This window comes from Pseudorasbora parva, chromosome 13, assembly GCF_024679245.1.
Source record: "Pseudorasbora parva isolate DD20220531a chromosome 13, ASM2467924v1, whole genome shotgun sequence".
Lineage (NCBI taxonomy): Eukaryota > Metazoa > Chordata > Actinopteri > Cypriniformes > Gobionidae > Pseudorasbora > Pseudorasbora parva.
The window spans coordinates 36,613,124-36,638,659 of NC_090184.1; the positions used below are offsets into that span (position 1 = coordinate 36,613,124).

Consider the following 25,536-nt stretch of genomic DNA (forward strand, 5'->3'; position numbering starts at 1 on the left):
GAAATCCCCTCACTGCTGTAAGGCAGTCCGCTTCGGTTCTTCTGTTGCGTGAACACTTCCTCTAAGTGAAAGCAGAAGCGGCAAAGCAATTCAAGACTCATACACCAAAGCAAACACCGGCAAAGCAGTTGTACAAAGACTGGGAGAGGACAAAGGCAGTGAAAAGAATCACATGGTAGTGAGGAGATGACTAGTTCCAGGTGGTTCAAGAGAAAATAAATAGAAATAGAAGAAACTGGTTCAGCAGGTAGACCAGCATGGGACGTCTTTTTTTCTGTGGACCTGTTTGCTAACACGCTGAGGTGATGTGGTAAATATTTAATCAAATCAAACCGAGGATTTCCAACCTTCTCAAGCTACAAATCGGAGAGGCACAGGAGCGCGCTCACAAGGTAAGTCACCTTGAACACACTGTGTTTTTGTCCTACAAGCCACATGAGTGTGATATCCTTTGATGTCCTGTAATGCTTGCTTTCATTTCGTAGAAACACCTGTTAGACGTCAGTTAACAGCACGAAAGCTATTGTAAATGAACAAGATGTGTTTGAAACTGAATGTGTTTCAGTTTCAAACACTGAATGTGTTTGATGTGTTTATTTAATGATAAACAGGAAACATTAAGGAAATTAGTAGTAAACCTCTATTGAAATACCAAAAAATGTAGAGGCAGTAATACATACACTGTATCAGTGTGAAGTTTTTATCTGCACATAAATTCTGTTTGAAGGAAATTTATGAAAATTTCACATGCAAAATTAACAATTTGCCTATTTTATGTGTTGCATTTCTGTAGAAACACATAAGTTACAGGAAAAACTAGTAAAGTCAAACAAGAAAAGTGACTGATTCAATGGATCTATACAAACATAAAAATATATAAAAATCTTTGTTGTAATTTACTTGAGCTATAGATGACTCTCAACACAAGGTTTTGTTTTTTGCTAAGTTTCCTGTAGTGAAAACAGCAAAAATTTAACAACTTCCTCTTAAAGGGATAGTTCACATTAAAAAATTTTTCTATATACTATGGAAGTCACTGGGGACCAGCAACTGTTTGGCTACCCACATTCTTCAAAATATCTTCTTTTGTGATGAAGAAAGTACTTTAGAATTTTAAGAATATCAGAACTTTTTTGGGTGAACTATCCCTTTAAGAACACATTGTAGTGTTAATGAACTGGATGCTTGCTGTACAGACTGTAGTGAACTAAGGATTGTTTAATGTTGCATGATCCCAGATAACATCCCCCCCCCATAATATTCTTGCTAGCATGTCCAAATATATAAGCTTGTTTCTTTACAGTTTTTAAAACTATGGGAAATAAGAAAGAAACACACAGTAACTTCATTCATATAGTACTGCATTGCCCTCTAGAGGTTGTAAAGAGACTGTAAAGAGGTTGTTGTAAAGGAATCTACCTTGGTAATTGTATGACCAGATCAGTTTTCATTTTATTATAAAAATAACAACACTAGGGTGTAATTAAATAATTGTATCATGATCAAGCGCCAAATTTTACCCACCTTTGCCCCTGCCGCGCTGAACAGCCCTCCTGTACAGAAAGGAGAAACTACCATTAAATAATAACCTGCTGCTTTAAGGGAAAGGTGCGTACCGCACGTGTCGATGCTTGTCTGCTGACTGACATGCCGCTGCGCTGCTTCCAGTCAATAGCACTACTCAAATTCCTATTCAGTTTGTATCAGGGTTTGTAGTTCTGTGCTTAGTGAAATCTGTATGCATTTACATGCACTTTAAAAGCTCAATGTCAGTCGTGCCAGCCTAAATCGTACCAGTTCTGTAAACAGGACTTTGTAACACGTCTTCGTCCAGCATGGTGTTCTGCGCATGTTCAGAAAGCCAGTGGCGTATGGCGACGAGCAACACATTTCACAAAGCCCCTGGCCCTGTTCCAAATGACACACCATGTGCACTTTTGGTCTTGTGGACTTATAATGGCCATTGCATGCGCGTGTCCGTTAAGTCCACAAGACCGTAAGGTGTCCCATTCGTCATTTAAAACAGCTGAGCCCGCGAGTTTGCTGGGTTGACAACTTTTAAGTTTAGTTTGGAGTGAGATTTTTTTTGTTGCGGTTGGGTGGGGTGTGTGTGTTGGGGGTGATGCTTTCGATATTGATTCAGTATTTATATGTAGCCATATACTACTGTACATAATAAGGAAAAAAAATGTTTGTCGTAGCACTATTTTCAACGTTTCTTGGGTCAAATTATTCATTACTATTCATTCGTGTGTGCTTATAAGTATCATAAGTAGGCTATCATTAAAATATTAGAATGCAAGTTATTAACGTTGTAAATTTTCACATTTAAATAAATCTAGTGTTATATCTAAATATTTATTAGAATGCAAAGACTGCAATACTTTTTGGAGCAACTAGATTAGATACATGTATATTAAAGAAAGAGCCATCTGGCACTGGGTAATGGCATTACAAATAAACATGATTATTTTTTTAGCCACAAAATGACTCTAATTTGCCTCTTTGAATTGGAATTCTCTATTTTAACCTTAATTACTACACTAATTGTAATATAAATAAGAAAAATATTAGAAGAAAAATATTTAAAGTGGTCATTTATTGACAATAATTATTGCACAAATAGTGTTTAGTACCAAAAGATCTCCTCCCAAAATATACAATAAATATTATTGAACTAAAATATAGAACATGTATTTAATTGAAAAAAGTTACGGTGTATGGTCACATTTGACCATCAATGAGTATTAGTGTGACTAACTAATAACATTAATGTTAACAATGTTGCAGCATCTCTCATTTTCCATAATAAAACGATCCTGTAAAAATGGCTGACTTAATAATCAATGCAAACTAACACTATGCTGTACTGTTTACCAAAACTTGCTGCAAACATCTGTATAGTGGAACTTGTGTATCCGCTTAAGCCATTCAAATGCATTGACACAGCGCTGGAAGTATGAGCGCTCTATGACACGTGACTTTGCGCGCCGCCGGGAGATGAGAGCATATGCCGCAACTTTTCAACGCCTCTGGGCAGGGGCGTGGGACTGGGGGGATAAAGGGTACTGAGTAACCAGGGCCCGAGGCAGAGGGGGGCCTTAGAAGTCAGTTTTCTATACATACACATACATGGTACGGGGGCCCAGCAAGATGGTTTGTACCCAGGGCCCAAAATTTGGTGCTACGCCCCTGCCTCTGGGTTTAACATTACGCCACATTAGCGCCAAAACGCTATTGTTTGAATTTCATATTAAAACTCATTAAAAAATTTAAAAGCTTATCTTTGTTTAATAGCAAAAGCAGGTTTGGCAATTTGCCAAATGCGTGAGAGTTAGCAAGTAGCAACACAGTGTGAGCTACGCAGAGGACTTCTGCCCGGCAGTCAAAGCGGCATTACGTTGTGAAAGTGCGGACTCAGAGGAAGACCGTGAGGGTTTAGGGTGCCATTTGATTTGGGACAGGTCCACAATATACACTCCTGGGCTGGGACAGGATGGGCGTTTGTCAGCTGTAGACTGTAGTGCAGATTATAAAGGCTACAAATCACAGTTTACTTACAAGTCACAGTTTTGATGTCCTGTAAAGAGCACATTTAGGCCTTTTCAGAAATAGCAAATGTTTGTCCATTAACCATGACAACAATTTCTCCTTGATGACTGACATTCATTTAGTGATCAAATTTAGCACATTATGTCATAAATCACCATCTCAGGAAAATGGGGTTTCTAATCAAAATATTACTTTCTGATACAAAACGGCATTGATTTCAGACATGTCACTGTATGACACCAGGACATGTTTATCAGGCACTTTGGGAGACACAAGAGAATGATTACCAGATGGTAGCTAATAGCCATTGACTTCCATAGTGCCATAGGGAAAGGAATTTTAGCAATAGCATATTTCTATGAAATATTAGGTTATTATGGAATGTCATTATGGAAATGTTGCCAATTATTACACCAATTATTACACTTCTTTTTCATTAGGCTATGTTGCCCCAAGAATATTAAAGGGTTAGTTCACCCAAAAATGAAAAATCTGTCAATACTTACCCTAATGTCGTTCGACACCAGTACAACCTCAGTTCATCTTCGGAACACAAATGAAGATATTTTTGTTGAAATCCGATGGCTCAGACCGACCTTCATTGACACCAATGTCATTTCCTCTCTCAAGACTCATAAAAGGCACTAAAGACGTCGTTACAAAGCCCATCTCACTACAGTGGCTCTACAATCATTTTATGAAGCAACGGGAATCGTTTTCAAGCTCAAAAAATAACAACTAAATAACAACTTAATGGGCCAATTTCAAAACGAATGAATCGATTCGGGTCGTGTTCGAAACTTTGTTTTGAAATCGGCCTAAGTCGTGATTTAGTTGTTGTTGTTTTTTTGCACAAAAACTATTCTCATCACTTCATAAAAAGATTGTAGAGCCACTGTAGTGAAATGGGCTTTGTAACGACGTCTTTAGTGAATTTGATGGGTCTTAAGAGAGGAAATGACATTGGTGTAAATGAAGGCCTGTCTGAGCCATTGGATTTCAACAAAATTATCTTAAATTGTGTTCTGAAGATGGAGGTCTTACGGGTGTTGAACGACATTAGGGTAAGTCATTAATGACAGAATTTAAACTTTTGGGTGAACTAACCCTTTAATATGCAAATTTGATATGACTACCCATTTATGGCCATTTTACCCACCTATTGCATAAAATTAAATGGTATATCATGTAAATTAAATGGTAAATGGTATTAAATGGTATATCAAATAATTCCATATGTTGTCATTCATTCCATGCACTGTAAGGTTTAGCTTAATTATATTTTTATAACTTAAAAAGGGAGTCTGTTATGTTACATAGTTAAATTAAAGTAATAGTTGACATACAAATTAAAATTCTTTTAATTACACTTTATTTTGTTCAAAAAAACCTTATAACTTTTTTTTGTCATAAAATACAAGTGATAGTTATTCCAAAAGTCCAAAACAACCATGACAGCAGACAGTATATATGCCTTGTGCCTTGTTTTACTGGATATTTTTGCCATAATTACCTTGGCTGAACAATCCCTTTAACTAAAAGTTCAAACTAATCCTGAAAAAGCATTGCCACCTGGTTCAGGTGCTTCCAAATGAACATGCTTTTTTCCAGTAAGTGTCTTTTTAGGGTCTGAGTGTGTTTTTGGTGTGTGAGACATGCAGGAACATCTGTTTGCTAAGCCTTCTTTAAAAGAGAGTTGCATTCCTCAGAGCTACAGTATTCCTGAGTCAACATCATACCTTTCACAAGATAATTTGAATGTTGATTCGGGAGTATCCTGATCTGAGGTCAGATCTTGTGTAGATAAAGAGACAAACAACTGGACAAACGGGGATAAAGGGGGTTTGAGATCAATTTTGGCCAGCTAACAAAAATATGTTATAAGAATGTTTTGCTAATGTGCCCAATAAGTTATGAAAACATCATTGCTGAATGTTCTCTGAAACCATCTGAAACAAGTGGTAACATTTAAAAACCATTAGACAAATGTTCAACTAAAATGTTGCAGAAAAACACTTCAAGAACAATGTATAAATAGCATTTTGTGCTAACATTTTGAGAACATTTAAAAACCAATGAACAAACATTCTATTAACAAACGAAGAATGTTTGTTGAGACCCTTGCCAAAGTTTTGAGAACATTCCCTGTTAGCTGGGGAAGAGCTGTAGTAGGATAATAACAGTGTAGTGTGAAAAGCTCAGATGTCATCTACTGTCTCACCACATTCATTACATGATGAATGGCCTTTAATTTTGAGTAATAAGCGAGTAAGAATGAGTGCTGAGTGAATGGAAGAGTTAATGATTGATTGATGTTTGAAGGAGGAATCAAGGAATCCCTTTCCCAGCAATCGGCAGTTCTGATCTGAGCCATAAAGGATAGAAAACCAGGATTCTTTGACACCTTCATTTTTCCAAAAATCTTTATTTAGCCATCAGCGATTTGACTAAGTTCTATTAGCCTATAATAAGAGATCTTGGACAAAAAGGGGAATGGAGAAAAATTTCTGAAATTATGGCACCCAACAACAACTACCCCACTCTCTGAATCTGAAATAAGATAAAGGAGCTCCTTAAAGTCCAAATCTGCACTAGGCTTGAACAACATATAAAAGTCATGAAGTGCATCCTCAGAATATTCCCACATAACTGCTGAGATGGAGTCACTGGGGCAACAGGAAGACCTACTGCTGACCTGAGGTCATCCTGTGGGGAATACAGTAAGCTAAAAAAAGACCCGGAGTATACTAACGACCACGTCTTACACGAAAACATGGCAATAAATGTATGGGAGAGATCAGGGATTCTTATTAAACATTACAGAACTTGATACAAAGCAAATTAACTAGGAATTTGTCATTAATTTATCATTAAATTATTAACAATAATAATACAGTGACAATGTTTCAGGCAGTTTTGTGATTGTATGTTTTTATAATTTTTTTAAAACAACATTTTGTTAAATTATACACCATTGTTTGGTTCATTTGAGCAAAAGTACAGTAAAAACTGTAATACTGTGAAATGAAATGTATTCCTGTGATGCAAAGCTGAATTTTCAGCATCATTACTCCAGTCTTCAATGTCACATGAGCCTTCAGAAATCATTCTAATATGCTGATACACTACAGTTACACTGAAAATATATATATTTTTACTGCTTGTTCAAATTGCTTAATTAAAATGAGCTAAAACAACACAATTGCTATACATTTTGTCCAAACTTAATTTGATTGTGTTTAATCCACTTAAATATAAGTCAAATTAAAGTCAACCGTAATCAATTTGTGTTGTGTTACATGAATGATTTGTGTTGCATTAACTGAAACTGGGAGGGGCTTGTTAGTCGCAGCATGATTTGCATATGGCTAAATCAAGAGCGAGGGAATGTTGTTAATTTATATGTAGAAGTGTTTTTTATGTATTTTTGCACAAGATGAGAAATAGGGAGACTTGATTATGTTTAATAGTTTAATAGAATCATCAGAACAATTTAAATGATTGTAGGTTACCATTGTGGAGAAGAGTGGAACATTTGCTTTGGGCAAATATATCTAATGGCATAATGGCTTTGCTGAAGGAGCTTTTAATGCTTAGCATTTAATATGCTAATGTGTGTTATTGCTAGCTAAAAGATTGTCAATTATAGCTAGAGCTACTATAAATCAGCTGTATAACATCAAAGCATATAAAATAGATGTGTATGAATAAATATATGAAATTTAATGTCTGAATCATGACAGGGAGTCATATAAAATTCACTTTGAAACTACTTAATTGAGTCACTTAAAATGTATTCATTCCATGATGTTGAAGTTGAACAAGTGAACAAATTATGTTTGTTTAACGCAATTGAGTCATATGGGACCGATGTACACAAATTCATCTAAATTCAATGCACATTTTTCAGTGTATATGAAACATATTATCAGTTGTTCAGTCATCTTTAATGTGTACAAAGTTCAAATATTTTGTAACATTAGAAATGTTTTTACTATGAATTTTTTATCAACTGAATAAGGTAAAAGTAAAAAGTATTTTTTATAGAGTATTTCAGTATAATTATTGCCTGATTAAATTTAAAAAAAAAGTATTAACCATTTAACAAGGCAAGGCAAGGCAGGTTTATTTTTATAGCACATTTCATACACAATGGCAATTCAAAGTGCTTTACATAGAAAGGAATTAAAATAGGGATAAAAATGAATAAGAAAAAGAATACAATGCACTGTCAGAAAAAAAGGTACATTTCTGTTACTGGGGCGGTACCCTAAGGTACAAAACCGAAAAGGTACTAATATGTACCTTTAAGGTTCTACTATGTACCTTTAAGGTACTAATTTGCACTCTTAGAGTACTGATATGTACCTTTTAAGGTACTAATATGTATCTTTTAGGGGTGAGTAAGGTACAAAGATGTACCTTTTCACTTTTGTACCTTAGGGTACCGCCCCAGTGACAGCACTGTACCTTTTTTTCTGAGAGTGGTAAAGAGAATTAAAAATAATAGAATGATGATAACCAAAGAAAATAACAAAGGTAAACGAAATCAGTTATAAAAAGAATTTAAGAAATGATGCATAGATAAGGTGATCAGTCGGACGTACAATGGCTCAGAGCTCATTCAGTAAATGCACAGCTAAACAGATGTTTTTTGAGTCTGGATTTGAATGTGGCTAACAGGTTTTTACTGATTTAGTTCCCCAATGTAGGTTTCTTTGTGTTAAATTATGGGTGTACAAACACAGAATTTATATAAAAATACTCTAATGAAGATTATTTTAACAAGCCATGGCTATATGTACATTAAAGTGAACATATATTCTGACTCAGCTAAGCGCTAACCATTACTCTCTTAAGACACCACAAGTCAGACACTTCCTGTGGTAACTTAATCTTAGACGTGTGAACATGTTGCTGTATGTCAGCAAAAGCAGTTAAAACTTTCACATCATTTCATTTTGTTAAGTTTCCTCCTCAATTGGTGTATGTGTGATGCCTCCTGTTTGAATATGCCTGCTCTAAGCGGGACTCGAACCCAGGTTTCTTGAGATCAGAGGAGTGAGGTTTACTCGAAAAGCACTACTAGCTGACCTCCGATACAATCACCCCCCTAAACCTCACTACTATCTGGGTCACGGCACCAATGTAACCCCTCCAGTTCAAACCTGCCCACTCTAAACAGGACTTGAACCATAGTCTGCCGGCATGAGGGTTGGACGCGCTAATATGGTGGCAAAAGACTACAACCCCTTGCGTCAGTCGCTAGAGCAACTCTTGAAATCAGATTTACTCGCAAAGCGACTGGTAACTGGGCTCTGTTACACATGGGCATGATGTATTTGTGAGGAACTTTTCATAAAATAGGAATATTTAATATCTCATAAATGTAACTGCAGGCCTAAAAAACGTGTTAGATTTGGCTTGAGGTTAATCATGTCGGTGATCTCTGCAGTAAAGGGTGTGTTGCGACTTCTTACTGAAGAACAGTTGTTGAGTTAATATTTACTTAAGGACCCAATGGACTATGACCTTGGTCCTTGGGAAAAAACTATGAAAGTTTCTCACATGTAAGGAACGACGACATAACGCAAGGCACGGTTTTCTCTGAAATATTTTTAGACAAATTGCAATGAATTTTCTTGCTTTATAGTACCTTAGATAATGTTGTTCTAAGGAACTTGATGAATAAGTGTGTGTACATGTTTTTTGTAGGTGGCACAATGGCATCATCCAGGAGAACATGGATGTTCTCCTCTTTGCGTTCCAAGAGTAAGTAGAGTTTATGTTTTTTTTTATAAATCAATTTTAATGCATATTCTTATTTTCTATTAATGCTATTAGCAGAAAAGGGTGCTCCAAATCACAATATTTTCACATTACACGGTCAAGAAAAAACTCCTGATCTTTTATTTGTCTCTTTGACTATTATAGCTAGACCGGATGATGGGGAAAATCCTTTCAGAAGGAGATTATTTTCTTCTTTCAGAGGTGAACGACGTAAGTTGCTCATTTTGCACACCTTTCTTTACCTAGCCAAATGTTCTCTGCTTTGTAAATAGACTGCCAGGTTAAAAGATAAGTGTACAGATGAATTAGCACACTTTAGGCACTAGTACAAAGTTCAGCTATCTGTTTTGGCCTACAGAAAGGTCTCAAGGACTAGAAGATGGTGTCTCTGAACTAGATAAGATACGGAGTTTCTCAGATGGAGGAATTGAGACCAACAAAGGTAAGACTTTCACCTTCTGAATTTGTTTGACTTTCATGCCAATGCATTTGTTCCGTCCTATCAGTTTGGGGTAGTCATGATATGGGCAATAAATGTGTTTCAGAACAGATCAATTCACACCGCATAGATAAAAATATGTTTGATGGATCAGTGGTAAACCAGTCGGCGTCTGATAGAGTTGGTCAGGGTTTGTTTTCAACTGACTAAACATGTTCACTCAGCGTTTGTCTATGTCTGGTTGGGGCAGTGTGAAAATGACAGTAATTTTTCATAAAATTATAAATCAAATGACCAACTTGTTTGTTGGTGTATGCTGCCAATTGTCTGTGTGGTGTGTGTTTGCCTATGAACTGGCTTATTCATAAAGCACTTGTGTTCAATATACACTGCAAACCCTAATGTGCTAAATAATGAATTAGTTTGAGTCGGCCTATATATAGTTGGCTACATAAAATGAGTCTATAACTCCTAAGCAAATAATGAGGGGATGGAACAACATGCCTCTAAGAATGTTCTTATGGATTACTATACCAAAGTGTTAACCTAAGTGAAGCTAGAAGATAGGACAACACAAGTAGCCTAGGCTATTATTAACTTAGCAACTTAAAAGTCTGACTAAAAGGAAAATCTTTTTTACAAGAGACACCACGGTCAAGAAGGCAGCAAATGTAATTTGAATGATTACTGCTGTCATTTTGTTACAAAAATCACCCAAGAGTACCTACAGTTAAATGTGAAAATAATTTCCCTCATGAAATATATACCCGAGTGATATTTCATGAGGACAAAGAAAACAATAAAATAATGTTCAATATAGTCAGTATTTTTTACAAGCTATATGTAAAATCTGACAAAAAACCCCACTATATTTATACACTTAAAATAACTATAATCCTCCAAACTGTAATTGAGAAAAACAATTCCCACTAAAAATGAGTCATCGGTTGAATCTTTAGTGATTATCCGCTGATCCGCTCTTCTCCCCCACTTCACTGACTCGGTTCGTTCGAACAGTTCGTTTCAATAAAACAGTTACAATGATTCACACGTTAGTTTGAGTGCTCTGTAGTTTTTCCACGTAACGTTACGTCCCCTCGTTTCTCCCCCCTCCTGGTATTTGTTTAATTAAGCTACTTATTACTATGTTTTCGATTACGTTTTATCAAGTAGGGTTGTTTTTCTTCTCTCTAACAGTCTAGTGATTCACAAAAGCTTTGCGAATAGGTTCGACTGAACATCCGTGAACAATTGATTCATTTCTCGTGAATCAGCAGGGGGCATACATGCTGACTGCGCGCGGCACAGACACGCATTCTCGGTTGTACCGTGATCTCGCGCCGTCCGTGGGAAAGACTGCCGTGAGACCACGACATAAATATTTACGCAAAGAGATTGGAACATGAATGGAATTACTAATGTCAAAAGAAGAGCAACGAAGGCAAACTCGCGTAAACACCGGAGTAAGTTCAATAACACTATGCTTGAGTGATTTTGTATAATCAAAATAACATGAATTGTTGAAATATTTATGTTCTTTTTAATGAATCCTATCTATCTATCTATCTATCTATCTATCTATCTATCTATCTATCTATCTATCTATCTATCTATCTATCTATCTATCTATCTATCTATCTATCTATCTATCTATCTATCTATCTATCTATCTATCTATCATCGTCTGTCTGTCTGTCTGTCTGTCTGTCTGTCTGTCTGTCTGTCTGTCTGTCTATCTATCTATCTATCTATCTATCTATCTATCTATCTATCTATCTATCTATCTATCATGTGCTGTATGACTGGTTGAATAGTTGCTGTCACAAAATTGCATAAGGGATATTGATGCTTGATTAGCCAGCATATGGAAAGATTCAAAAAAAAAATTTTTTCTAAGATTCTAGATTATAACAGCAGGTTTTGCAAGACTCTCTGGTGAAATGTGTCATGTGGGAAAGAGTAATTTACATTTGTTGAAATTACAATTTACACTACAGCTGTGAAAACCAACATCTTTGCCTAATAAACTGAATAAGCAAATGTGCAATTAATTAAATGTCATGTTCCGTCATTTCTCAGGTGTCTTTCTTCCAGGTGATGATCAACAAGATATGGGAGCAATGAAGAGATTCAGTACCTTATTTACATCCTTCCGTGGGAAAGGCAACAAAGACAGTGAGGAAATATTATTTTGAGTATTGCTTTATAATCTTTACAAACATATATCTAGCTACCGAATTAAATGTCTCAAGCTCCTTTTCTTATAAATTCAGTTGAATCATACACTATGTATGTTTTAAGTGCCAAAAAGCCCTTTTAATGAATACACAACAAACTCTGTTATCTTTAGCTGTGGTCACTTGTTTTATATTGCATATAAAAGTAGTTAACCTTGTCAAAACATTTCACCATGACTCATTCTCCAGCCTCGTAGTGTACGTAGCGTAGGGCAAAATGCCTAAAAGATTTAGAGTCCTTCAAACTGGTTTCGACTTGATTTGCTTGTAATGTGTTGTTCATTTAAAATTAATTTATGAAGTCACAAGGAAGTTCACAAAGTCACACGATTTGCATCTGTTCTTTAGTGCACTTCTTGTCTTTTCAGTTACGAGCAGAAGTTTTTGTTCTGCTGTGTATAGAAAGGCACATTGAGGGTTTCTATGGTGAGGCAAGTCAAGCTCGAACAAGACTTTCTGACTTAGTGGACTCCTGTGGTATTCCAGTCAGCTTTGTTTGCTCAGCGTTGGGGGAGGCTGCCAAAAAGCAGGCTCAAAAGGAAATGTTACGGAAATTCACAGAAGAGCTCCATCTTTCTCATTTCTTAATTAGTTTGGCTCAGCGTTTGAAGTGCTGTTTCTGAAGAGCCGCTCAAAAATCGGACCTTTACAAACAGTTGTTTTTTTTCTAGTATTTCCTCTGCGTTTACATGAAAACAGCCTCAGTAAATATATCACAGCAGCTAACCTATGTGTGTTTTTGTAGGAACTAGTAAGGAACCAGATCTACCTGTTAACACAGAGATCTTTCCCGTGGAAGAAAAGGCAAAGGAGCAGCGATACGCTAGCGGGCAATTCTTTTTCGAATATCTGGTGGTGGTTCGGCCTAAGAAGAACAAAGATGGGATGTATGAGCCACAGATCATCTATCAGTTCCCTAAGGTGATACAAACAAAACGTGTGAGCTCTGCATGCAGACACATGTAGCCTATAACTTCAGCTGGGAAAGAACGTGAATAAGCAACCGTGATTAGTTATAAGTGGGAACTTTTCTGAACTTTCTTACTCTTTTAGTACTTTCGTCGCATTGTATCAGCAACTATTTCTGTTCAATAACAATTTAATACATTTATACATTTTAGTACTACTTTATTTTACAGTGTACTTTTTACACAGGTTGCTCTAATAACTATTAATTATGCATAATTACATGCAACTAACCATAAACCAAATCCTCATCCTAACCCTTACCTTATAGTAAGTACATTATTAATTAATTAATTAATTATTAATTATTATTACTCAGTACTTAAATGCATAATTACACTGTAACACAGACGCATTCAAATAAAGTACAACCTAATTTTTTAATGTTTGTATTACATTTATCTTTTTAAGATTTAAATCGAACCTGACATACAAATGAGGAATGTTACAACAGATCATGATCCTGATTCCCAGCTAACGGAACGTTCTCAGAACTTTGGTTTATGTTCCTGCAATGTTTTGACCAAAGATGATTTCTAGTAATGTTAATAGAACGTTCATTTAAAGCTGTCTTGTTATCAATAATGTTAGCACAAAAAATTCTATATCGTTCATTGAATTTTTTTAAACGTTTGGGTTGGGACGGTCATCGAAATGTTTTTTTTTTTAGAATGTTCTGAACTTTCAAATATATAACATTCCTAATATTTTTGCAAAACGATCAAATGTAATATTGCCTTAACATTCGCATAACCAGAGAAGTAAAATGTAAAAAAAAATAATCTAAAAACGGGATGTATTAAATGTTTTCCGAAACAACATTTCATAACATCATATAATGGAAATGTTAGATTTTTTTCTTAGAAAATGTACTTATTATTATGGTTATTAGGAGCCGTTCACACGCGTTTTTGCATTCCACTGCATTTCTTTTCCATTGATTTTCTGTGCAAACATACCTTAGACTGATGTGTTTGACCTTTGCACTCGCATCTTTTGCAGTGTCTCACACATGACACAGGGTTCTAATAAAGCGGCGCTCAAATGAAAAGAAGCTAAACTTTTAAAAACACATCTCTAGACCTTGCAGGCGTTTTTTTCAGTTCCATTACGCTTTTAACCGCAAAAAAATAAAAACATTCTGTTTGAATGGAACCTTAGGGTTTTATTAGAAGTTGTCTTGTGTCTTAAGGTGTTTTTTTAAGATTGTAAAATTGAAGTTTGGAGTGAAATTTGGTTGTTTAGAATCATTTTATTTAAGTATAAGTATTTTAAAAAAAACGTATTGTGAATTAAAACTATTAATGTAAATTGTTAATATAAAACTATTAATATATATATATATATATATATATATATATATATATATATATATATATATTTTATATATTTTATATATATTATAAGAATGATATATATATATATATATATATATATATATAATTCTTATAAAGGTGAAAATGATAGTGTAATACCCAACATAATGGACATCAAGGACGATAACTATAAAGATAATGATAAAGATAGTTAATTAATGAATAGAGGAGTTTACACTATAGCTATTACAGTAATGGGACAGAGAAACCAATATCGTTTGAATCACTTTCAGAAAGTTTTTTTTCCAGAGGATAAATGATAAAAACATTGACAGCCAATCAGAATCCATCCTGCTGTAATGAACTCGAGCATTTAAAGTGGCAGACAAGCATGTGCTTAGAAATAACAGAACGATATCGTCCGCTGGTGGGGATGCTAATATAGTTATCGTTATAGTTATCGTCCTTGGTGTGAACGGGCCTTAATTATTGTGAAAAATTATATTGTAGACTGCCATTAGACATTACAATTTTTTTTATTGCGGAGTAGAGATGAAATGACAACTTTCGTGGTAGAAATAAGTGTGAAAATAAGTTTAAATAGCTCATTCATTATCATTCTGATTGATCAGATCTATATAATTAATGAAAGAGATGATCTTGTAGACATGGGGAATCCTTGCCTTTGCCTTTTTTGTCCCTGATGCATATTAATGTAGTCTTTTTCACTTTGTAATGAGCACAGAAGGATGGAATGGTGCGATTTCAGAGGGAGGAGGAGGAGAAGACATTAAAAGCGCTCACACTCTTTTGCTTTCCGGAGGGTGTTAACTGGGCGCCCTTAACAGAGTATCCCAGGTACTGTGACCATTGTGGCATTATTTCTCCCAGCATGCCCTGTGGAGGCAAAAAGTGCATTTTTCATTTTTTCTCTTTTCTCTATTTCACAGTGAAACATTCTCTTTCGTGCTTACAGATGTTGATGGATCGAGGAAGAATGGATACTGTAGGAGGCTGCTGGTAAATGTTGCCTGGACTCATTAATGATACTTCCTTTTACTTTTGTTCATAATTACAGATAGTGATTTGAACAAATCCCTAGTGTTAGGTGTTAAACCTGCATAACAACCCGCTAACAACCACCCACATCACTCTAACAACATAGCAACAGGGAAATCACAACTTTCTTCAGACTTGTTTTTTTTTTTGTAATGCATGAAAAGACACAAATACGGTCAATATCTTTCAGATGTTCTCACTTCTCTTGTTATTTTTTTCTTGTTTAGCCTTATGGGAAGGGTGCCCGTCTGCCTGAGGCCTACTGTATCATTAGTAATTTAGCCTGCTTTGGACTCTTTTCCAAGGTAAAACAGAATCATTTATTGCACAGTCAATATAAATATCTTTGTACTTCATTGTTTGATCTGTATTTGGGAAATTTGCCATTTGTTGTTCTGACTTTGTGTTAATTCAGAGTCTGAAAATGGGTTGTCTAATGTGTTGAGCTGTCCATTGAGCTTAATGCTTCAATTGTTGGAGAATTGTTTGTTTGTTTAAGCTGAACTTTGTGCAGGTACTTTTTTCAGTGAATGCACACTCATGACTGGAACTGAGTTTGTTTGTTCAGGACAAACATCAAAGACAAGCTAATGTGAACTTAAAGAAATGGACATATTCAAAACTTATATTTGTATGTCATATTCAAAACATATATATGTATATTTGTATGTTTGTATATTTGTATGTTAACATATTTGTATGTCAGATCATATATATATGATCAGAAATACATACAAAAAATGTTTTCTAATAGAATATGTTTTAAAATGTATTTTGGTCTTTTTCTTGAATCCTGCATTCCCTGCATTGATTAATCTGTCTGCTTCATATTTTAGATTTTTGATGAGGTGGAGCAACGCAGAAAGATCTCTATGGCGATGATTTACCCATTTATGCAGAGCCTGAGGGAGGCGGCTTTTCCTGCCCCTGGACACACTGTCAATATCAAAAGCTTTATTCCAGAAAGAGGCACTGAGGTAAGAACAAGATAAAGCTACAATATGGCTGGATGACTAGTCAGTCTTAAAGGGCTGGTTCACCCAAAAATGAAAATTCTCTCATTATTTATTTACTTTTCAAATTGTTCTAAACCTGTATGAATTTCTTTCATGTACTGAACACAAAATAAGATATTTTGAAGAACGTGGGTAACCAAACAGTTTTGGGTGAACTATCCCTTTAATGGAGCCTTTATAGTCATGCTCATCACACATTTTCTTTGGGTATTGGTCTTGCATTGATCATCCCTGTAATTTTTTATTCTAATAAAATACTTAAAAATGGAAATGCCACCTGGCTGATATTAGGGTTTGAGTGACTCCGTATAGAATGGTGCAGGGAGAAAGTACTTTTTGTAGGCCAATTCCTGAAAACATGTTAGCATTTTAGCACCTCTGGGGCCAGTACCATGAAGCTGGTTTTAGCTGGCTAGCCAGATTTGTTTAAGCTTAATTTGTGCCAATCCTGGGTTTTAGGTACCATTAAAGTGGTTTGGCTTTTAGCTATGTTCATCACCATAGTAACACGTTCCACGGCTAACCTGCTCTAGGGCAGGTTATGTTCTGGATAAGAGATCTCAAATTGAAATTGGACCAATCAGCTGTGAGTAAAGTGACATACTTCTGATTATTATTATACCCTTACTCAATTTCACATTTATCATTTTAGTTAATCATCAATAGGCTCTTTGTTAAAATTAATATAAATAGCCTACATTAAGTCTACAAATAAGCTTTAAAATCAATAAATAAAACTATTAAGAAATAAGCTTACTGAGCTTAAATTTGTTCTGTATCCACTAAACTAACTTCATAATTTTTTACTTGCATTGACGTATACTATTTTGTCTTTAAGTTCTCCTCTTTCATAGACAGCTCTTTTCTTCTTGCTCTGTAAGTTTTTTTAAATTCTTAATATTTTTCAATCATGTTATATTCTGCAGAAGAGAGAAATGAACCTCACTGCTTCTCTTGCGAGAAGTGAATCTCAGTTCCACTGATCCACAGCGTGTGATTGGCTGTTCACTACTGGTGTCACAGCTAAACTCCTGAACTCAGGATCAAAGTCTGAGTTAGTATTATTATTATTACTTTTATTTGAAACAGGGACAGTGCACAATAAAAACATTAGCCCTGTTTATAGCAAGGAGAGATGCATTGCACCGGGTTTTAGCAAATTGCTATTTTCCACCCGTAGTCCCGGGGCAGGTAGAAATAGAAACATACAATAAATTAACAGTTACTAAAATCTGTTGACAGAGAAAAATCTGAGTTGACAGAGAAAGCTGATGATCAGCATCATAGGACCAACAAAGCCTTAATACATTGGTTTGGTTTTGTCAACTCAAAACTAATCCTGTAACCCTGAGTTTGTTAAACTACCATCATGGTACAGGCCCCTGGTCCTGAAGTCAATGTGTATTGTAAAAAATGGGATTTTACTCGTGTGATTTTCTTAAGCTTATATGTGTCTTGAAAAGCGTTTTCTAAAAAGTGGCTAAATGGGACTTCAGAGGACATTAAACGTCATCATCCAAACTGGAAAATGAATCTATGCTTTCACAGCCTCATTGTGTTTATAATCCCTCTCTTGCAAACTGTTATTTTTTATATATATTTTTTAAGTCATGCGATCGTGTACTGTTTTTTTATAGCCCACATTTAGGTTTTGACTTCTGTTAATTGTATTTATGCTTCAAAATTCACTTGTGTTTATTTCTGAAGATTATCACAACGAATAACGCGTAAGAATCATATGCTTTTGTGAGAGACAGACCTTATTTTCTGCAGTAATCTAATGGAAAATCCTATTGTGCTTTTGTAGAGGGAATCAGGGTGATGCTAACTTCCGATTTGGCCTACATAATATTGTAAGCCCGCCCAAATCATTCCAATGGAGGCAAACGATTGGTGGGTGAAGGTCACTGCACGTTCGGTGTTTCAGCTGGGCAAAGGGATTTCATTCCAATTTAACTTAATCTGGCTCCAATTTATTATGACCTCAAATTTAGATTACAATGTATTGGTTATTTGCCCTGGGGCCTGTACCATGATGGTAGTTTAACAAACTCAGGGTTAAAGGATTAGTTTTGAGTTGACAAAACCAAACCATTGTATTAAGGCTTTGTTGGTCCCATGATGCTGATCTTCCACTTTCTTTGTCAACTCAGGCTTTGATCCTGAGTTCAGGAGTTTAGCTGTGACATCAGTAGTGAACAGCCAATCACACGCTGTGGAACTGAGACGAACTTCTCGCGAGACAATCAGTGAGATTCATTTCTCTCTTCTGCAGAATATTGCATGATTGAAAAATGTTGAGAATTAAAATAAAAAAAAATACACAGCAAGAAGAAAAGCTGTCTATGAAAGAGGACAACTTTAAGAAAAATAGTATACGTCAATGCAAGTAAAAGTTATGAAGTTAGTTTAGTTGATATAGAGAAAATTGAACATTTAAGCTTAGTAAGCTTCTTTTTTTTAATAGGCTAGTTTTATTTATTGATTTTAAAGCTTATCCATATGACTTTATGCAGGTGATGTTATTTATATGACTTATGTATTAATTTTAACAAAGTGCCTATTAATGATTGATTAACTAAAATGATAAATGTGTAATTTATTAAAGGTATAATAATTACATAAGTTATATCTAAATCATTCAAAATTATTATTTTTTATAAATAAGCATTGTTAAAAGCCAGACACTTTAGTCTTTAAAAACCATTTACTATGCAGTTACCTTTAATTTGGAGTAGAAACAGGGGGAGTGACTTGCGACACTGCATCAGAGGTGTGTCACTTTACTCACAGCTGATTGGTCCAATTTCAGATTGAGATCTCTAATCCAGAACATAACCTGCCCCAGAGCAGGTTAGCTCTGGAGCGTAAGTTACTATGGTGATGAACACAGCTAAAAGCCAAACCACTTTAATGGTACCTAAAACCCAGGATTGGCACAAACTAAGCTTAAACAAATCTGGCTAGCCAGCTAAACCAGCTTCATGGTACAGGACCCTGGTCATTTATATTTAATAGTTTAACTACACATTTAATTAATCTGTTTAACTCTTTGTTGAAATTATACCCATTCATAATCTATAGATTATACTAGAATATAGTTAATAATTACAGAGAAAGTCAGAATAAATCATTTATTAAATCACAATTTATTAACAGTCAGGTAAATGTATAACGGCAATTTTAATCAATTCAAACATATAAAGATTCGGCCCTGATCCTTCTAAAACATCTCCTTAAATACCCAGATAATTCAACCGACTCACCAAATAGTGGTTATTGTAATTATAATTAGATTCTGATCTCTTATTCAGGGGGTCACAAATGGGCAATCAGAATTTGTGTCTGAATGGGTTCTCAACATCCGTGAAGGAGGGCACATATTTACATAGGAGGCATCCTGAATTATAGCTCTGTGGGAGGCCAACTTTAATATGTTTTGTATTGGTGTTCTTGGAAGGGGAGAAAAGACAAGTACAGAGGGTGATATGCAGAGTGTGAGGTTGAGGTGTGAGTGTATCGGTATGGTGTCGCAGGAAAGTGTTCAAATGTTAATCCTTAGAAAGTGCTTTGTTTCTCAGGCCAGACGTCCTGGCACCTGCCTTACAATATGTTATCTCTGCAGCACTCTATTGTGCATGAACACCTTTTGCCACACTTTTAGCCCTGAAATCGTTGCCTCACACAATCATTGTGTTTATTTGCAAGATATGACGTGTGGAGGGAGTTTCGAGCACTTTCTATTTCCACTGTATTACAGCAGTTGAGTCAACAGCAAAAACATAAACTGCTATTAGTCAGTCATTTCCAACCAAAAAGGAAGAGGAAATGAAATGCAAGAGAATACAATCATGCAAAATAATAAAAGTTGGTTTTCTGTGTTTTTTCCCTTATAATTATTACCCATAGAGTGTTATATAGAGTACCTTAAAAGGGGGTAAAGTAATTCATCTCTAATTCCAAACAAGCAGGCAGAGACATGCTATCACAAACACAAACCTCCTCAGCTCTGTCAGAGCAGCAGGAAATTGCTGTAGTAAAAAAAAAAAAGAAGTGAAGTAATAGCTCAAGGGAAAGGGTCAAAGATGAGTTTCATGCAGGCATGCCCTCATGCTTTGTACAAACTTGACTTGGTTCTGCTTGAATTTCTCCTCCAGCACATTTTCTATGTAACACTCCATTCATGTGATCTGTACATACCATACATTAATATCATATATTTATGTGTGATCTATTATTCTGTCATTCTATCTTTCTGTCTGTCTATCAATCCATCCATCACTAAAACATTATTTAGCAATGATTCAAATGAATCAGTAGGTCATTTTGAACCAGTTAAGTGTCAGAATCAGAACTAATTTGCTAAAGATGAATCTAAATCATATCGCTTCTTTTCACGCAGTAAGACAAGGTCACAAGTACAGTCCCAAAGAAAATGCTTCTAGCTATCCCTCACTGTTTTTATAATAAAATATCCACTCATTTAACAAAGTATCGAAGCGAACAAAAGTTTTGGATGTGAAATTTAAGGAAAACTACTTTATAAAGAAAGAATATAACTGCACACCCACAAGTCCTTTCTTTATAATAAAATATCTCCCTATAATAAAGTATATATTTATCTCTCTATAGATCATCAGTTTGACTCGTCCGACAGACTCCTGGCTGGAGCATGTAGATTTCAGCACATTGTTCAGATGCCTGTCAGACGAGGCGGTGCTCAAGGTCTTCGCAGCTGCTGTACTTGAGCGGAGGATCATCTTTATCGCTGAGGAGCTTGGGTACTAAAACAAACATACACGCACACATACACACACACAGGTTTTAGTTATTGCTTTGTTTTATATGCATAACATTGATCAAACCCATTCGATCTGTCTGCAGGACATTGTCTCAGGTCATCCACGCAGTGGCTGTTCTCTTGCATCCATTCATCTGGCAGCACACGCTCATTTCCATCGTTCCCGAGATCCTAATCGACGTCATCATGGCACCCACACCGTATCTGCTGGGTGTCCAGAAACGCTTCGCAGATCAGGTCACTGACCAGACTGATGTGAGTGACCAGACTCCTGACACTGTTAAAACATTACAAGCGATTTACATTTGAAACCCTGCAGGCTGATATATGAATTCCTCTACTCACCAGCTGCTTGTTGTTGACTTGTCAGAAGGCAGGAAGGAGACATTTATCAAGACTGTAAGTTCATGTTCCCATCTTAGAGGACATCTTTTATTTTGCTTCCATGAAAGTGGACTGATGAATGTAGTGTGGGTGACTGTGGTTGAAATGTTTCTCCAAACAGATAGGAGATGAGGACACAATATTACCTCACAAACTCAAAGACGAAATCAAGCAGGCCCTCAGTGCCAAAAATGAGAAATCAAGTAAGTAACTTTTTTGTATCCTACTTTATATTTAGTGGAGTTTGCTAAGGCAAGCCTTTTTCCCCCTTTCTCATGACTCATACTTCCCATAATACTCATACTTGAAGTCAAAATTAAAGTGGTGGTTCCGTGTTTTTTTTCTAGGCTTGGTTGTGTTTATGGGGTGCAGTATAACATGTCTAAATACTTCTTTTTTTAAACGCCATATTTTTCTTATATTTGACCTTTATTCCACATCGCTGTCTCCACCGTACGGCTCGTTTGCTTCCTGCTTCTATGAAGCCCATCCCTCTGAAAAACGCAATGGTCTTAGATTGGTTAGATGGCCAAATGTAGTTTCCTGTATTTTTATTGGCTGAAGTGCCCAGCACAGGTTGTCCGGAAACGCCACGGCCTTTACCATTATGGGCAGAAGTCACGTTTGCGACTAGCTAGGGTTTATGATGTCACCAACCTAGGAAGAAGCTTGTTGTAGTCCAAACCGGCCGTTTTTGTAGGCATTAACTGCCATAATTTTAAAAGACCATATCCCCGTTTGCATTGAACTTTCAGCGCTGAAACTTTGCAGATACTGTTTATGCTAAAGCAGCAACATTACACACTAACTAAAGTAAAAAAAGTGAAATCGTATGCAACCACCCCTTTAACAATTCTTATTTTTATGGAATATTGCATTATTTATTATAAATGATTTATCCGTGCACATTATTATTAATATTTTAAATTCATGTGCCATGATAATCTTTAATCAAAATAACTTACTGGTGCGAGGGCGAGACAACCTGTCACTCACATGACATCACAGCAATAGCCAACCACAACCATCCAATGATCCAAACAATTTCCGATGGACAAAATCAAGTCCCACCCTAATTTTATTTTATTTTGTTCACAAGTTCACACTTTCATCAAATTAAATAGAGTAAAGGTAATGCGTATTTGGCGTGCTGTCCAGGGGAGGGCTCCAGGCTAGGAATCTGGAGTATCTGTTGTATATATACACCTCATCATTGATTGAATTGATTAACTGAATGTGCTCCACTCATGTTTAATTAGGTTTCATTATATGAACGTGTTCCTCCTGAAATTTGTTAATGAACATTAATTCGAGAAGCTGGCGTACATCACATCAGTGAAGAAAACACTAACGCAATGTTCTGTTCATGCTGAATTTGCTAGCTAAGTATTTTGTACAGTTGACCATGAGCTCCGAAGGACATTTATAGCAAATCTTGCCAAATAGAGGATATGCATTGACGTCACTTTCCGGGTGATCCCTTATTTCTACGTTTGATATATTTTCATATCGTCCAGCCCTAAACGTTTTTGTCTGTGTTTATTTAAAAAACCAACTATCCAAAATATAAGATGGTAAATATTTAATTCATGAGTCAATACATTATATAACAATGCAATATATAGGCTATGATTTTATTTTTATTAGACATTTCCGGAAACACTTTAAACGCTAATATTACTTTTGAAAATAGCGGACACCAAACGAATGAACCCTAGAAACTGCACATAATCCACACAGAGCAATGTATAAATCTGTTTTATTTTTCTCACACGGTTATTTAAATCAAGTGTATATATTTGTGTCTTCATCACTTCAGGTCTTGAGGAGTTGAACCGGGTGGTCCCAGAAGCTTTCCTGCCCTTCTTTATCAAGACTGTCGGCCACTTCGCTAAACACATTGTGCGGAATAGCAAAGACAACCGGGGCGTGTTCCAGCGAACAGATTTCTGTAAATCTATAGAATCCAAGAGCACGCGGCGGTTTGTAAAGAAGTTCGTAGCGACGCAGATGTTCGACCTATTCATTCAGGAAATGGAGCAGAGACCCGCCTCTCAGGACGGCACAGGTGAGACATGCACCCTTTGGCTTACTGTTATTAACAGTGATCAGAAAATTAGCAGTTTGACATGTATGACATTATTAATAGTTCTTTAATAATTATTATACTTTTGATGACCTATTAATTTAGAGGCCACGTGGAATATTTGTCACATTGCGAGAGAGCTGCACAATTTTTGATAAATTGAGAATCAGAGAGATCATGATTCTCCCACGATCCTGAACAGAAAACTAAATAAAATAACTTTTTATTACCATAATAACTAGCAATTTACCAGAGGTTCTGACAAAATGTTAATTACAGCAGTTTAAATAATCTGAATGAATAATTCAATAAAACGTGTTGAATGAATGATTCAATGACTCATATTTCATTACTGGATGAATCGGCATTTTTTGAACAAATCTCTTGAATGAATGATTCAATGACAAATACATTTTAAATCACTTCTTGCCACCTGGTGGCATAACGTTGTAATTGATACAATCATTATTTGAAGCGATAAGTTACTTTCAAAAGGTGATTTGCTTAATTTTGATCTTAGATATCAGTGTTCAGTACATCTGTGATTATATTTGTAACGCAGAAATAACGATGCATGGGCCATACTTACTTTTGCTTGAGAAGGGGATGGTTCCAATATACAAAATATCTTGAATAATAATAAAATATCTTGATAGTTAATATTTTGTCCTTTCTTACAGGTTTTTTTGACAGAAATATTGCAGAATACCAGAAAAAGATGAGAGAGAAAGCCAAGAAACACTAGTGGAAGCACTCACCAAAGTACCTGCTTGTAAATCTCGTGTGAAATAAATCAGCTAGTAGTAAAATAATTGTTAAGGAATGTAGATAGAATTAAATGTCCGATTATTTTTTTATTTATGTTCTTGTGTTTGGTTTGTCAGACTTTGACTGCTGTTTGTCATTTGTGTCGGGGTCTTGTTGGGTATCGGGGTATTTGTTTTGTGATAAGCTACCGTATTTAATGTATGTAAGGCTTGTTTCAGCTAGAAACGTTTTGACCAGAAGGTTTAATGTTACAGAAACGAAGCCAGTGGAAACATGCCGAAGTGAAAATCATACATTTCTAAATGCATTTTAAATGAAAACCACACAGATTCAGTCTGGTATGAAATTAAATAAAACATTTCATCTCCATAAAGATCATCAGAAATTACTGTAAAGCACTGAAAGATGTCCAAATATGCAATGAGTTTATTCTAAAATTAAAAGGACACTTACTTTAAAGTGATTGTTTTACATCATTTGTAATGTAACTATGCTGATAAAACTTATGTCAAATATTTATACACGTCAAGTGTCTCCCTTAATGTTTTCAAAATATTAAAAATAAGAACAATGCAAGAACATGTAACATTACAGAAGCTTCTCTTGAACATGAAAAGTTTCTTTTGGAATATTCAGATGTGTGAAGAAGACGTCTGCAGTGTCTGATGTCCGACGCAAGGTGGCAGAGTGTCTGTCAAATGGTACCAGCCAGTAGAGGAGATCGTTCTTCCTGATGCACATGCTCTCTCTCTTCATAGTGAGGATAATCGTAGAGATGGTTACTCTGAAGTACAGGCTGAACCCACAGAGTGATTTTCTGGACAAAAACAAGGCTCAAACAGGTAGCAAACTTTAAGCTAAACTGTATATAAATGGACAAAAATTACAGAATTTCAAGTGTGTATGTATAAATTGTAAAAAACAACAACAACAACAAAATCTTGAACTGGTGGACCACAAGATCATACCTGGAAATCATGCATGTACGTGAAGAAAAAGCAGATGAAGGAGAATGCCAGAGACCACTCTGCTGCAGCACTGACCTGGTGCGGTATAAAGCCCTAAAATACAGTATATTTTACATTTACATCCACACATATACATTAGCAGAGCTGCAGAGCC

At 35.7% G+C, this 25,536-nt stretch overlaps 2 protein-coding genes across 5 annotated transcripts in view; one reads left to right on the forward strand and one right to left on the reverse strand.

Moving 5' to 3' along the window:
• The first annotated feature begins 184 nt into the window (after positions 1-184).
• On the forward strand, positions 185-24,873 carry dennd2da (DENN/MADD domain containing 2Da). 4 transcript variants are annotated; one of them, XM_067414230.1, is made up of 16 exons: positions 185-392; positions 9,268-9,324; positions 9,487-9,552; positions 9,701-9,784; positions 11,861-11,956; positions 12,764-12,939; positions 15,046-15,158; positions 15,251-15,320; positions 15,587-15,664; positions 16,196-16,336; positions 21,008-21,156; positions 21,260-21,431; positions 21,525-21,575; positions 21,682-21,763; positions 23,380-23,628; positions 24,327-24,873. In XM_067414230.1, the coding sequence occupies exons 2-16, from the start codon at positions 9,276-9,278 to the stop codon at positions 24,389-24,391; spliced, it is 1,641 nt and encodes a 546-aa protein (XP_067270331.1). In that variant the 5' UTR covers positions 185-392; positions 9,268-9,275; the 3' UTR covers positions 24,392-24,873. The 4 variants fall into 4 exon arrangements, with proteins under 4 accessions (XP_067270331.1, XP_067270333.1, XP_067270332.1 ...); XM_067414232.1 differs by having other exon boundaries at positions 11,876-11,956; XM_067414231.1 differs by lacking the exon at positions 185-392 and adding an exon at positions 9,097-9,122.
• Positions 24,823-25,536, reverse strand: part of LOC137039063 (novel protein similar to H.sapiens TMEM77, transmembrane protein 77 (TMEM77)) — a 12,334-nt gene continuing 11,620 nt past the window's right edge. The window contains exons 7-8 of the mRNA XM_067414238.1: positions 25,383-25,475; positions 24,823-25,231 (exon numbers count right to left, since the gene is read on the reverse strand). Coding sequence (XP_067270339.1) covers positions 25,109-25,231; positions 25,383-25,475 — 216 coding nt within the window. The 3' untranslated portion in view covers positions 24,823-25,108. The remainder of the gene's footprint in view (positions 25,232-25,382; positions 25,476-25,536) is intronic.

What these genes read in the sequence shown, in the direction of transcription:
- dennd2da (XM_067414230.1), top strand. Translation starts at nt 9,276, where the DNA reads ATGGCATCATCCAGGAGAACATGGATGTTCTCCTCTTTGCGTTCCAAG. An exon ending in TTCTTTCAGAGGTGAACGAC is followed by an intron (nt 9,553 to 9,700) that starts GTAAGTTGCTCA and finishes TTTGGCCTACAG; the next exon opens with AAAGGTCTCAAGGACTAGAA. An exon ending in CCCTTAACAGAGTATCCCAG is followed by an intron (nt 15,159 to 15,250) that starts GTACTGTGACCA and finishes TCTATTTCACAG; the next exon opens with TGAAACATTCTCTTTCGTGC.